The following is a 13,931-nucleotide window of genomic DNA, read 5'->3' as shown; positions in this document are numbered from 1 at the left end:
AAATATTTAAAAATTCCAAAGAGACAAGGAATTTACTTGTTTTCAAGCAGGTTTATCCTGTGATTTGACATGAATATTTACACATTCAGATTTCACTACTCCCATAGGCAGCCCCAGAGAAAGAATTTCAGTTTTTAACATGCAGGAACACTTCAAAAGCCCCATCCATACCTGCAGGGAGGTAATGGAGCCTGTGTGCCCATGGAGGACAGCAACTGGAGCACAGGTCCTCAGACACCACACCCTGATCATCTTGTCACAGCTGCCAGCTGCAATCATGGTGTTCTCATAGTTCACAGCCATGTCAGAGATCTCTGCTGAGTGTCCTCGTAAGGTGGCGAATAATCGGCCATTGTGGGTGGACCAGATCTTCACCAGACAGTCATCTGAGCCCTGAAGAGAAATATTCATTAGGGACAACTTCTGACATGCTTCTGACCTTTAATTACAGCAAACTGTTCCACTTCAGCAGAGTGACAGCTGCATTTTACCAGCACTGATATTTATCTCCAGAACTTCCTGCACAACACCCATTTCCAAGCTCTTTTCCTTGCATCATCTAAAAATATATTCAGAGTTGGATTTATTTCATCAACTTACAGTAAATATTCTGTGTCCAGTCCTGTCAAATGCAACACAATAGACAGAAGAGAGATGGCCAAGGATCCTCCTGTGCATCTTGACATGCTGGTACATACTCCCTGGGAATGAGGTGCTGAACTTGGCATATCCAGTTAATTGCTTTGCTCGATGCACCTCCACTGGAACACAGGAAACATCGTGTTTCAAACATGTCTACTCTAAAATTTGGGTTTATTCAATTGCCATTTATATTAAAAAATTAATTTCATAAAGTCAGGTTTTGTGGTATCTGTAATTTTATATCAGTGTTTTAGGTGTGCTCAGCAGCAGGGGGAGAGGTGAGAGGAGCTTACCAAGGTTGGAATCCCATCATGTTTCAAACATGTCTGCTCTGAAACCTGGGTTTATTCAATTGTCATTAATATTAAAAAGCTACTAGAAATTACTGTCAGATTTCATAAAGTCAGGTTTTGTGGTATCTGTAATTTTTATATTTTAGGTATTTTAGGTGTGCTCAGCAGCAGTGGGAGAGGTGAGAGGAGCTTACCAAGGTTGGAATCCCATCATGTTTCAAACATGTCTGCTCTAAAACCTGGGTTTATTCAATTGTCATTAATATTAAAAAGCTATAGAAATTACTGTCAGATTTCATAAAGTCAGGTTTGTGGTATCTGTAATTTTTATATTTTAGGTGTGCTCAGCAGCAGGGGGAGAGGTGAGAGGAGCTTACCAAGGTTGGGGGGGGTGCCATAGTTCACAGGCATTTCAGGGGGTCTGCCTCGATGCAGGGCAGCAAATGCAGAGCCCTTCCAAACTGTGCTCCTGCAATCTGCAACAACAGTTGAAATTCATAATGAATATTTGTTTAAAATGCAGCTCCAAAACACAGCAAAGAGCCCATCTAGTCTGGTCTCAAACACAGGATTGAACCCACTGAAAAACCAGGCACCGACTGCCTCAAAACTTCTCACAAACAATGAAGAGTTAAAGAGAAAAATCCATTTAATAGTATTAGAAGGAGAAAAAACCAACACAACCAACTAGCAAACTGTGAAATTACTCCTAAATTATGGTACCCCTGCAGTTCACGTGACACAAAACTAAAATTCCAACTGATTTTTAACATTTTCCTGAATATTTCTACAGGAATGCAATGAGTAGTTAATAATGTGAAGTTATTTCATGAGATGATCTCAAGAATCTTTCAGTAACTGAAGGGGATTTACAAGAAAGCTGGAGAGGAATTTTTCACAAAGGCTTGGAGAGAAAGGACAAGGGGGAAGTAGGATGAGTTTAGATGGGATGTGAGGAAAAATCCTTCCCTGGGAGGGTGGGGAAGGCACAGCTGGGGCTGCCCCTGGTCCCTGGCAGTGCCCAAGGCCAGGCTGGACACTGGGAGGTGTCCCTGGGACAGTGGGAGGTGTCCCTGCCCATGGCAGGGGTGGAATGGGATGAGATGAGATTTAAGTTCCCTTCCAACCCAAACCATTCTGGGATTTTCTGGGATTTCCCTTCCACAGCATCAGCCCTGCCTTTCTCACAGCACTCCCCAAACCCTAACCCTGTACCCATGCCATGACTCACCCCCATTTCACATAAAGAACACTTCCTACCTTTTGCTGTCCTTAGCAAGGACTGTCTCCCTGCCCCAAGCAAGGAATTCACTCTGGAAATGCTGGGTGGGATCTCCTTATCCAGGATGGGGCCAATACGTTTGCAAATCTGTAATAAATGATCTGGAGCCACATGTTTGTTGGACAGCACCTGACAGAAATTTAAGGTTTAAAAATTAGGATGGTACACTCAGAACTGATGGATCTAAAAGCATCAATAGGCACAGGTATACTTGATATTTTTGATATTTTTTTTTAAGTTCAACTTACAGAGAAAATCAATTCTGTTAAGCTCTGATCTAGTAAATTCAGTGGGTATTCTGCAAGCCAGGGAGAGCTGTAGTAAAAATGACTGGAGTAAAGTGACTCCTGCACATCAGTATTTTATTACTTGAAGCTTGCAGGAATCACCCCTGTGGCACCCACTTGTGAGGCACCCTACACTGAGTGGCTTTGCCCAATTCACCCTGGGATTTGTACTAAAAATAAGAAATAAAATACAAACCCTCAGAACTGAAGATCATGCACAAGAATTTATGCAGCTACCACTGGTACCTGTTCAGTGAAGTGCAAACCAGCAGGTTTGAGTACAACCTCTCTGGAAAGAGTTTCCTTGAAGAACCAGTACCAACCTAAGCCTGCCCTACTTCCTTAAACCAGGGCTCAAACCATTCCTCCCTACACTCAGCAATGATCCCACACTATCTGCATCAAGCAACCTAAAAAAAAATCCACCCCACCCACACTGAGATGTCTCAGACAAGAACAGATGTGTGAGGGTTTTGATGATTTTTTCCCCCTTTTAATCTAAAAAATCCTTATTCTTATCAAGACAATAATGTAGAAATTAAAGACACAAAGTAAGAGTTTAAACAGCTTTGAGTGGAGCAAACTGTCAGAACCATAAACTGAAGCTGTTGGGGAGGTGTGAAGGAGCTGGGATTGGCAGCCCACACTCCCTGCAGTGTGAGCTGGCCATGGCCAAACCAGTCACCCCAGCAGCTCCTGCAGCAGCCCCAGAACTCCCAGGCCACAGCAGCTCAGGTATGTGGCTCCTGCCCAGCTCCCTCAGAGCACAGGCAGAACGAGCTCCTGCTGCTGATGCTGCTCCCTTGAAGGGCTGATGATGACCCAACAGGGCTGATCTGCTCACACAACACTGGGAATTAAAATAAAATTAAAAATTAAATACCACACACTGTCAGAAAGTTGCCCAAATGCACACAGAGCATTCAGAAAGCACAATTTAAGTCACATCCTAGCACTTGTTTTTAATAATAAAATGCAGGTATAAAGCTTGTGGGGCACAGGTTGTGCTCCTGGCAGGGTGGGAGGAGATAACATCACAAAAAAGTTCCCATTACCCCACAGGCAAACCTGTCCAAGCAAATCAGCCCATCAGATGCTTAAGGCTGATGATAAGAAACATATCTGGTAGCCCAAAGAATACAAAATGCAGCTTGACAGAATTTCTTTATCAATTTTGACTCTTGAATTGCTACAGAGCAGTGCCAGCCACAACACCCAGGACAGAGAGGTCAGCCTGCTCTCTGCCAAACACCAAAACCCTTTTTGCTTGCCTGCCATCAGCAATAAATATATTTTCTAATATATTTTCTAAATGCAACCCCTTGCAATTCATTTCTTTTTGAAGTAGTTTTGCTGGGATTTTGGAAGGAACAGTTATTTTAAAGATTTGCAATTCCACGCTGAGCAAAGTGGAATAGAAAAAATTACAGCACATGACTGATTTGTCTGTGGTGGTTCCCAGAGGTTCCCAGAGCCCCTCAAAAACCAGAAACTAAAACTCTGAGAATATTAATTTAGATGTTCTTAAACACTGCTGCCCTGAGCAGAGATTTCATTTAAATTGTGCAGGAAAAAAGAAGTAGAGGCAGCACATGTTGAAGAATTAGTTTGACAATTGTGTATTCAGAATAATCAGAGTTAAAAAGCAGCCCTGAAATCAGGAAAACACACACATGGGATCTCCCAACACTCTGCTTTCTGCCAGAAGAAATGGGACAAGAAATCAACAATGAAGCAACTAAAAAAAAACCTCCCAACAATTCTTTCTAAGCCTAATCCTACTTTCATCTTGCCTAAATTCAAGTCAGAGCTTGAAAATATTCCTGTTTAGCAAGGCCAGGCTTCTTAGTGACTTAAAAAAACTGATCTAAAACCTTCCTTGCTCAACTGACCACAACAAATAGAGGAAATGGAATCACACTTATCATGTCAAGCAATGCTGAAATCCTTAAGAAAGTGTTTTAAACAACACTTCATTCCTTCTCTATGCAAATATGAGCCTGAGATCTTTAAGTGCTTCACAAGAGGGAGTTCACAGCAACAATCAGTCAATTAACCCAGAATGCCTGAACCTCAGGTGGGAGAAAGCAAGGATAAACAATTCTTTAAAGGAAACACCATCAAATACAATAAATCAGGATAAAAACCACACAGGGCAGGGCAGGCACCACCAGGCCCTCAAACTCTTTGCCACTTAAGAAACAGCAAAATTAAGCCCCAAAACACAGCTCTGCCTTCTGTAAAAAACAATTCAGAACACACCACACCAGATGTGGAAGGGAAGAAAGTAAATTCTGCGGAGAGATCACCCCCATCCTTGCAGCACTTTAGAAACAAAGCCACGAGCAGCGAGGAGCCGGCGATGTGAGCACATTCACAGCCACCACAAGTGCCAACCCTCGCTTTCTGAACAGCGATTTCATTTCCTAATCTGTTGGAGGGGGCTGAAAGAAACCAACCAGAAAATAAATACCGACAAATCACAACGCGCCTCACAAGCTGGTGCCCGAAACTCCGAAATGAAACCTCGCTGGAGATTGGCTCCTGCCTGCATGTAGGCAGTGGCATGTACCACTGCACAACGCCAAGCTCCACCTCTGCTATGTAAACAATATCCTCAATTTAAACCACCGCTTGTGTTTTTGTTAGTCTGATGTGAAGAAATTAAAGGCCCTTTCTAAAGGAATTCCAGTGTTCAGAGGCAGGACGGTACAGGGAGGTGAAGATTTGGGCCTACTCTTAAAGGTAGAGGGGTCTAACATCAATGTCATCACCGTAAATAAAAAGGGGTTTTTTTAAAAGAGAAAAGTCTCACCAATTCTTCATAACTTCTATAATGCTCATTTCCTTGCCAATCCAACCTTTTGGGAAGCAACTAAATAAAAGAAAAACAAACAGAAAAACCGTGAGCGGTGAAAGGGGAAAGGAGGGATTACCGACCACATCCAAAACAATGTGTGTCGAGGGGGGGAAAAGTTGAGACAGCGGCAGAAACTTGAATGACTTGCAAAGGAAACTTTTGACTACAGCAAGATTTCATCAGAGCCCACACAGACCTGGTGCTGCTCCAGCTCCTGCACCAGCACCTGCAGAGGGAAGGGGAAAAACACAAAGTCAGGGACAAGGGACGATCGGGCTCCCCCGGAGCGGGGGGCGCGGCTGCTCCCACCTCCCCCGGCCCTCAGGGGCAGCACGGGGTGCCCGCGCCCCGGCGAGCCCCGCACTCACCTTCAGCGCTCTCCGGCAGGGCCCGGTGCTCAGGAACCGGGCGATGAGGAAGTAAAGCTCTGTAAGAGACACGGCAAGAGACACGGGGGTTGAGCCGGGGGGCGGCCGTGACCCATCCTGAGGGGGGGGCAGGAAGATGGCGGCACCTCCTCACCCCGGCCCGCGGTGTTACCTGATTCAATGAGCGGCAGCGACGCGCCGGAGCTGGAAGAGGCCGCAGGCTCGGCCATGGCGGGCTGAGGGCGGCGGGCCCGGCTCGGCACGGCGCTGTCAGCGCCTCCCCTCCTCCCTCCCTCCCCTCACGGCCGCCCCCCCGCTCCCCTCAGCGCTCCCTCCCTCCCTCTCCCCCCTCAGCGCAGCCTCGGCGGCGCCGCCGCCATCGCCGCCGCACCACCCGCCACGGAGCCGCCGTCGACACCTCCGCCAGGAGCGCCCGCGGGGGGGCGGCGGAAAATAGTTCCCGCAGTACCGGGCGCTTCGAGCGCGCCGAGGGAACAGCGGTGAAGGCGTGTGGCCGCGGGGATATACACGAAGGGAAGCGAGGTGGGTGGCGGGGGGGATGGTGGGGAAGGCGGCGGGTGAGGAGAAGGGGAGGCGGAGGCGCGGAAGGATCGCGCGAGGAAGGCGGCGGTGACGCGCACCGGGGCGGGGCTGAGCGCGGCGAGGCGGCAGCGCTGAGGGGTGGCGGCGGCGGAGAGGCGGCGGCGGCTGCGGGGCTGCTCCGGTCGGCCCCGGGAACAGCGGTGCTGCCGCCGCTGCTCGGCCTCCCCAGCCCGGGACAGCCCTCCCGGGACCGACAGCCGTTTCCAGGGGGGGATGCGGTGACGGAGCGGACGCCGTGTGCCGCCAGGCCAGGGCCTTTGCCTCGTGTGCCATGTCCGGCTCTGGGCTCCTCACTGCGAGGATATCGAGGGGTTGCAGCTTATCCACAGAAGGGAACAGAGCGGGAAAGGGCTGGAGAATCCCTGAGGGAGCTGGGCAGGGGCTGAGGCTGGAGCAAAGGAGGCTCAGGGGCCCTTGTGGCTCTGCACAAGTCCCTGCCAGGAGGGCACAGCCGGGGGGGGGTCGGGCTCTGCTCCAGGGAACAGGGACAGGAGCAGAGGGAGCGGCCTCAGGCTGGGCCAGGGCAGGCTCAGCTGGGACACAGGGAGAATTTTTTCGCCGAAAGTTTGATTAAACATTGGAATGCTCTGCCCAGGGAGGTGTTCAAGTCCCCATTCCTGGAGGAGTTCAAGGAACGACTGGAAGTGGGTCGTTGACAAGGGGTTGATCAAAGGTTGGACTCGATGATCTCAGAAGTGTTTCCAAAGCAAAATGATTTTGTGATAATGTGATTCAAAGTGCACTGTGCCGCGTGGTGCCCAGTGTGCGCCGTGGCTGCAGGGATTGGGGAGCATCAATGCCGTGTCCGTGTCAGAGCTCAGGGCTGGCCCAGCCTCTGCTGTGACAGCAGAGCCCCGTGCGGGATGCCGGGGGCACCTGGGGGTCCCCAACCACCACCTTGGGGAGGGGCATTTCCCACACACAGCACTGCTCCCCTGGCATCACTGACCCAAAAAGAAACCAGCTCTGCCCCCATGCCTGTGCCACCTCGAGCCTGGCTCCTGGAGGCAGCATTTTGGGAGCCAGGACATCGGGCTGTGAGGAGGCTCCAGGATGGGCAGAGGGATGGAGCAGCGCTGCTGGCAGGAAAGGCTGGCACAGCTGGCATTGCTCACCTGCACAGGAGAAGCTTTGGGCTGAGCTCAGGGTGGCCTTGCAGGGCCTGGAGGAGCCCCAGGAAAGCTGGAGAGAGACAATTGCCAGGGGATGCAGGGACAGCACACAGGGAATGGCTCCACACTGAAAAATTACAGGTTCAGATCAGATAATTAGGAAATTTTTTTCTCTGGCAGGGTGGGCAGGGGCTGGGATGGAATTCCCAGAGCAGCTGGGGCTGCCCCTGGATCCCTGGCAGTGCCCAAGGCCAGGTTGGACACTGGGTTGCAGCAGCCTGGGACAGTGGGAGGTGTCCCTGCCATGGCAGGGAGTGGGAGTGGATAATTTTTAAGTTCCCTTCCACCCCAAACCATTCTTCATCTTTTTTTCTTTCCCACCGTTGTTTCCCAGCCATGCCCAGCCTGAACACTGATAAAACCAGCAATGGCTGTACTTGTGTTATATTTTAAATCCCAGGTCTTTGCCTATTTAATTCCCCACCTCTGGTACCTTAAAATGCATTTTTAGAACCTTGAAGTAAATTACTTCTATGTCTCATTCCCTTAACCCAAACAACTGCTAGGACTACACAAAGACAACAGAGTATGTTCCAAGAAAGAAGTTTTGTTCTCCTGCTGTTGTATTTTGGATCAGATTGTGCTCCACTGGATTCAAATCTGCATCAGCTCTCACTCCAATCCTTAGCTGAAGAGTAAATTTGGTATCACACAGGACAGAGTAATATTGAGAAGTTCCAATAAATTAACCAGTAGGTGATAGATGTGAGGGAAATGCTGAAAGTGCACAGAATCACAGCACCAGAGACCCAAAACAAATGAAAAACAGACACTGTAAAAGCAGGGATGAGTGGTTATTTTAGGGGATTTACCTGCAAGTTTAGTACTTATTTAACTGGTGGGTTGAGCTTGCCAAAACCAGAGAGTAAGTAATATCATAGAGCTAGATTTTGTTACTATTAAATTAAACCAACAAATATGAGGGGGATGTTGGGGGAAGTGAGTGATAAAAGTGGCATCAATTTCCAGTTTTGAAATATCCAAAAACTTGAAGCCAAAGCCAAGTGTGCTGTGTGAGGAACATTCCTGTGATGGAATGGAACAGGAGCAGGTTGTGCTCTAAGGTTGGGAGACTTCCTATAGAAAAGTTAAAGATTTCTAAAGTATTGAAGAGATAAAAATGGTAAAATTCTTCTTGAATTGAGAGTATTGATGAAGAAAGCAAATTAGAGGTGAAACTGAAGTGGCTTTTTTTAGAAATAACTGCAACAATTTGAAAAAGGCACTACAAATGTACAGGAAGCAGGTACTGGGCTTGCAGGTGTTACTTAGGAGCATAAACAAATTCTGGGGTAAGAGGAAAAAACACCCAACAAAGAACAAACGTTTCTGTTTGAGCCTGGCTCCTCCCAGCACAAGGTGACAGTTTCTGGCTGCCATCTGAGACTCTCTAATTATTGACTTTTTTAAAGCAAACAGCAGCAGCACAAAGCTCTCACTTGCCAACTGCAAGTTTAGACTCACACTGCAATTCTCCACTCCTGAACTGCCACCCATCTCTTTAAGGTACAGTTTTAGCACTCTGAAGGACACAGTTACAAATCCAAACCACAGCACTCAGATTCTGAGTTCACACTCAATACAGGAGCTATGGAAACATCCTTTCATAATCAAGATTTATTTGGCTTTTGTTTGGTGATCACAAACACTATCAACAATTTTACAATTGTTTTTATTCACAGAGCTTTTTTTAATCTAAAAACTAATTGTTTTTTTTTTTTCTAGCACTATTTCAAATATTTTTCACTCAATCTTTGTAGACAAGCTGTCCTTGAAAACTAGATGTGAAGTTCCAGTATCTCAAATATTGACATAACAAGTTCCATCTGCCAAGCAGAAACTTTTACTTAAGACAGTATTTAAAGATATAAAATAAAAGTTTCCAATCTTTTTGCATCACAGCTACAAAGTTGTTGGAAAAAAATAAAGCTGCAACTACCAAAAATAACTTTGTCACTGATATACATCACTCAGCAGGGAATCCACCACTAGGGAGCAGTTTTATTAGATAAGCAATTCTACTGATGGTACAACCACAGAGAAAGATAAAGAACTAAAATGTTAAGACATTCTCAACACATCATTATGAATTCCAAAGTCTGATCTGTGTTATGCTTCATTTTATAGGATAGAAAACTGTCCCTTGGAGTCTGTGGAATGTGAGGCTTAATCAAGGCCTCAATGCCCTCTCCTTAATTAACACACTGTTAATTTCTGGTTTCATAGAAAACAGACAACCAGTACATGATTTTACCACTTAAAAAAAGCATTTACACTTATCTAAATATGTAAAAAAATGGGTTGAGTCGGGATTCTCTCCTTTTTAAAAACGTGTTTTCTAGAACTACTAAAAAACTTGCATTTACAAAATAGTTGATAAAAATATTCCTCTGAATTGTACAAGAAGAAAGGTTTAAGGACCACCAGTTACAGATGTGGGAGCAGGTGTCACTCAGACTTCACTTCTTTCTCTGCAGCTGCATCAGGTGCTGGGGTCTGGAAAGGGGAAAAAAGCAGAACAATTCAGTGCAGGAAGTTTTTAGTGGCTCTGATTAGTTTGGAGTTTTAATGCACCTTAAACCCTGCACAGAATAACCTTGACTTGTTCCTGCAGATTTCTTTTGGATCTGCTAAACCAAGCTTCACAAAAAGGCTCTTGGATCCACCAGGATGGATTGCAGGATGTTGATTTGTAACTAAACACACACTGCAAGGGGTTTTAATTTTAATTGGATTACTGCCTTTATGACAGAAAAAACTCCAGCTGTTACACAGCTACAATTACATATGAGGTGTTTAGAAAATCCATGAGGTAACACTTCATGCCTTTAAATTTCAGTGCCACACTTCAAATATCCTTCAAATCTTAACCCTATTTTAATTCTTAGCAAACAATAGCATCCAACAGGACAGACTCTGCCTCTTTGGCATAAAATTACACCTGGGATTTTGGGTGCTGTGAGCAATCATCATCCATTCCTTGTACATTTACATAATCTCTGCACCAGTGAACTGAAGGGACCCCAGATGGGAATGCTGCCAAATTTGGTTCCACTGCTGAAGCTTTACAAGCACAAATTAAAAGACTGCAATAATGCCAAAAATGAGTCAGCTGAAGAACTTGCAGTTGGAGCACAACTTTTTCACACTGCAGGCTTGACAATGACAAACTGTTACCCCAGAGCTCACTGAAGTACCATCCTGTACCTTCCCAAACAAAAACCAAAATATTTCACTGAACCAAAACTAAACCAAAATACTCCACTGAACTGAAAATGTCACAGAAACCTGACACCAACTCCAGGCCCATAATTACCACACTTGTATTTGATCCCTGAAAATCTTGGCCTAAATTTGTAACAATGTCTGCATCCAGGAGTGTAATACAGAGTGGAGGATGCTGCAAGTGACCTGATCCATGACTCCAAAAAGTTCAGGCACTCTGGCACTGTGGTGCAGCCAAGACTCACCTGGCACAGCAATAACTCATTAATTGTTGTACTTTGTCCCTGCACCAACCTGTCCCTTCTCCCAGCAAGGTCTGGCACCTCAACTTTGCCCAGATCACCTCTGGGTTTCACTCAAGACTCTTTTCCAGGCCCAAGAAAAAGAATATTTCATTTGTCAACAAACTTTTGTAGCAAAAAATCCACCCCAACTTCTCAGTAACAGCAAAACCCAAACCCAGCACTCCAAACTTCACCTCCTCAGTTTTAGCTTCCCCATTCTCTGCAGGCAGGTTGTCCTTTGTCTGCTGCTCTTGGTTTGTCTCTTCTGTCTGTTTTCCTTTAGGCCCCTTCTTCCCCTTTGATGGAGCTTTCTTGTCCTCAGATTTATCCTGCAATGAAATACATTGCCAGTAAGTGAATTGTTATGATCTTCCAGCTAAACCTTGAAAACAAAAAAAACACACCAAAAAAGATAGATTTGCTAAGCTACCAACAACCCCTGATCACTCATTATAAAATATTTCAGAATTACATAATTACAACACAAGACTTCTATACTTCAAATGCCAAAATATATTTTTCTTCATTATTATTCATTTAAAAAGCCCACTAAGTAACTCCATAATGAGCAAACTTCTCACAACTAGAAAAAATACTGAAGATTGTTTTAAAAACGGAGGAAAGTCTTAAAAACTGATAAAGTTGATGCAAAAAGGGTGTTTTTTTTTGATGAATCAAATAAAAAATCTTTGTTAATTAATAGCTTGAAGTAGTTTTAAGCAGAAAATCCAACATCAATGAGCAGCAGTAAGTGCAGATGCATCACAAACACTGCAAAAAAAGGAAATTACAGCTTGGTAGCATTGGAAAGCTTCCCCAAATTCTTCAGGCTTACAGCCCTGAGAGTGGGAACACACTGATAGTCAGAGCACTGGAATGAAGGTGGGCTCCTGGTCAGTAACTGCTCAATAGGATTAATGCAATGAAAATATCAGAAAGTCTAAAAGATGATGAGTTTATCTGAAGTTAGAGAATCACGGAACAGTTTGGGCTGAGAGGGATCTTAAAGATCATCTCATCCAACCCCCAACACCTCCCACTGTCCCAGGCTGCTCCAAGCCCCAGTGTCCAACCTGGCCTTGGGCACTGCCAGGGATCCAGGGGTGGAATTCCATCCCAGCCCTGCCCACCCTCACAGGGAACAATTCCTCATTGCCAATGTCCCATCCAGCCCTGCCCTCTGGCAGTTAGAAGCCTTTCCCTGTCACTCCATCCCTAGGAAATTATCTCTCTTCACCTTTCTTATCAACTCCCTCCAGGTACTGAAAGGTCACGATGAGGTCACCCCAAAGCTTTTAACACATCACTAAGAAAAGCTTAAGATGACAAAGGAACACTTAACAACGCAAACAGCAGCGAGCCAACAGACACAAGGCCTTTTTTAATTCTCCCCAAAACCAAACAATTTTACACCTCACTTATTTTCACTGTGAAAGCTGTGCTGAAAAATTCAAAGATCACACAAAGCCACTTTCTTACACACAAACACCTGAAAGTTTGACCACATGAATGGAAGCTCATGTGGTTTTTAAGTGGCTAATACATTTTTTGCCTGTCCTAAGACACTGCTCTAAAACATCAGTAGGTGTGCTTTATCCCCTCTTGTTACACAGATGAAATACAACGCTATGCACAGAATCATTCAGTTTGGAAAAGTCCTCCAAGATACTCCAACTTTAACTGAGCACCACCCTGTCAACCAGAGCACGGCAAACCAGATCCTAGCCTATCCTTGGACACCTCCAGGGATGGTGACTTCACGCCCTCCCTGGGCAGCTTTTCCAATGCCTGCCCAGCCTTTCTGTGAAGAAATCCCTCCTGATGTCCTAACGCAGCTGCTTTGACAGTCAGGTAGTTCCACCCAATATAACACGCATGGATCCGTGCCCACGCTTCCGTGCAATGCCTGGAGCTTAACAAGGCTCTACAGCCACAGCGATGGAATGTACCTGTAAATACTGGCAGAAGCACATCAAAACAACGCTTCAGCCAAGTTCCCACAAGGAACAAAACCATTCCAGCACGGTGCCCCCAAGCACTCCCACCTCCTCTCCCTTCCCTTTTCCAATTCACTCTCACCTTCGCCGGCAACTTTTTAGGTTTCGGCTCCGCTTTGGCAGGCGCGGGTTTCTGAGGAGAGAGAATAAATCAGGCAGGGATCCAGCCTGGGCACGGCGTCCCGCCCATCCCGGCAGGGCCCCGCCGCTCGGCACTTACCGCGGAGAGCCGCGCCGATCGCCGCTTGGGCTGCGAGGAGACACGGACACACACAGGGACACAGAGAGAGAGAGAAGGGCGTGAGGGGCGGGCAGCCCTGGGCAGCCCCGCCTGCCCCGCCGCCCTGCCCGCTCCTTACCTCCTCGGGGGCGTCCCCGTCCGCCACCGTCACCTGCAACACACAGAGCGCGTCAGCGAGCGGGGCGGCCCCGGCCCCCGCCCGCCCCTTCCCGGACCGCGAGGCTCACCGAGCCCCCCCGAGCCTCCCTCCCACACCCGCTGCCCCGTCCCCAGCACAAGGGGAAGGCGCCGGCCCTCGGTACCGCCAGCCGCACCGGAGCCCGCGGCGCGGCCGCTTCCCGCCGAGCCCGCTCCCCACACGCTCCCGGCCGTCCCCTCCCCGCGGCTCCGCTCGCTGCCGCCCGCCTTCACCTTCCTCTTGGGCATCTCGACGCTCTCGGCCGCGACCCCCGCGGCTGCGGCTGCTCCTGCTGGTGTGGCGCGGCTGCTGCTGCGAGCGAGCGCTGCTGCTGCGGCCGCCTGCGCGCCCCAGCCCGGCTGCGCAGCGGAGCCGCCGCCCCCCTCCCCATCCCAGCAGCGCCAGCGGCGCCGCAACAGGATCCAGCCGGATCGGCGCGCGCCCCGCCCCGCCCGAGCGCACCGCCTCCCCATTGGCCCGTCCGCGTCACGTGCCCCGC

General features: G+C 47.6%; 2 protein-coding genes across 2 annotated transcripts in view; both read right to left on the bottom strand.

Moving 5' to 3' along the window:
• Positions 1 to 5,966, bottom strand: part of BRWD1 (bromodomain and WD repeat domain containing 1) — a 49,750-nt gene extending 43,784 nt beyond the window's left edge. The window contains exons 1-8 of the mRNA XM_059493507.1: positions 5,905 to 5,966; positions 5,733 to 5,791; positions 5,561 to 5,590; positions 5,320 to 5,379; positions 2,196 to 2,346; positions 1,313 to 1,411; positions 601 to 761; positions 172 to 393 (exon numbers count right to left, since the gene is read on the bottom strand). Coding sequence (XP_059349490.1) covers positions 172 to 393; positions 601 to 761; positions 1,313 to 1,411; positions 2,196 to 2,346; positions 5,320 to 5,379; positions 5,561 to 5,590; positions 5,733 to 5,791; positions 5,905 to 5,962 — 840 coding nt within the window. The 5' untranslated portion in view covers positions 5,963 to 5,966. The remainder of the gene's footprint in view (positions 1 to 171; positions 394 to 600; positions 762 to 1,312; positions 1,412 to 2,195; positions 2,347 to 5,319; positions 5,380 to 5,560; positions 5,591 to 5,732; positions 5,792 to 5,904) is intronic.
• Positions 5,967 to 9,109: 3,143 nt separating this feature from the next.
• Positions 9,110 to 13,847, bottom strand: HMGN1 (high mobility group nucleosome binding domain 1). Its single transcript, XM_059466574.1, has 6 exons — positions 13,666 to 13,847; positions 13,373 to 13,405; positions 13,234 to 13,263; positions 13,096 to 13,146; positions 11,211 to 11,345; positions 9,110 to 10,003 (listed from the first exon to the last, which is right to left on the bottom strand). Exons 1-6 carry the CDS (start codon positions 13,678 to 13,680, stop codon positions 9,956 to 9,958), a joined length of 312 nt encoding a protein of 103 aa, XP_059322557.1. The 5' UTR covers positions 13,681 to 13,847; the 3' UTR covers positions 9,110 to 9,955.
• Between the last annotated feature and the right edge of the window lie 84 nt (positions 13,848 to 13,931).

Source organism: Ammospiza nelsoni, chromosome 2, assembly GCF_027579445.1.
Source record: "Ammospiza nelsoni isolate bAmmNel1 chromosome 2, bAmmNel1.pri, whole genome shotgun sequence".
In the NCBI taxonomy this organism is placed as follows: domain Eukaryota; kingdom Metazoa; phylum Chordata; class Aves; order Passeriformes; family Passerellidae; genus Ammospiza; species Ammospiza nelsoni.
The sequence above is the reverse complement of the archived record's forward strand: the minus strand, read 5'-3'. Positions and strand labels throughout refer to the sequence as shown.

Bases quoted from the DNA above. Each gene is read 5' to 3' on its own strand.
- HMGN1 (XM_059466574.1), bottom strand. The intron at 13,264-13,372 runs GTAAGGAGCGGG...GTCTCCTCGCAG, and splicing joins ACGGGGACGCCCCCGAGGAG to CCCAAGCGGCGATCGGCGCG. The intron at 13,147-13,233 runs GTAAGTGCCGAG...CTCTCTCCTCAG, and splicing joins GATCGGCGCGGCTCTCCGCG to AAACCCGCGCCTGCCAAAGC.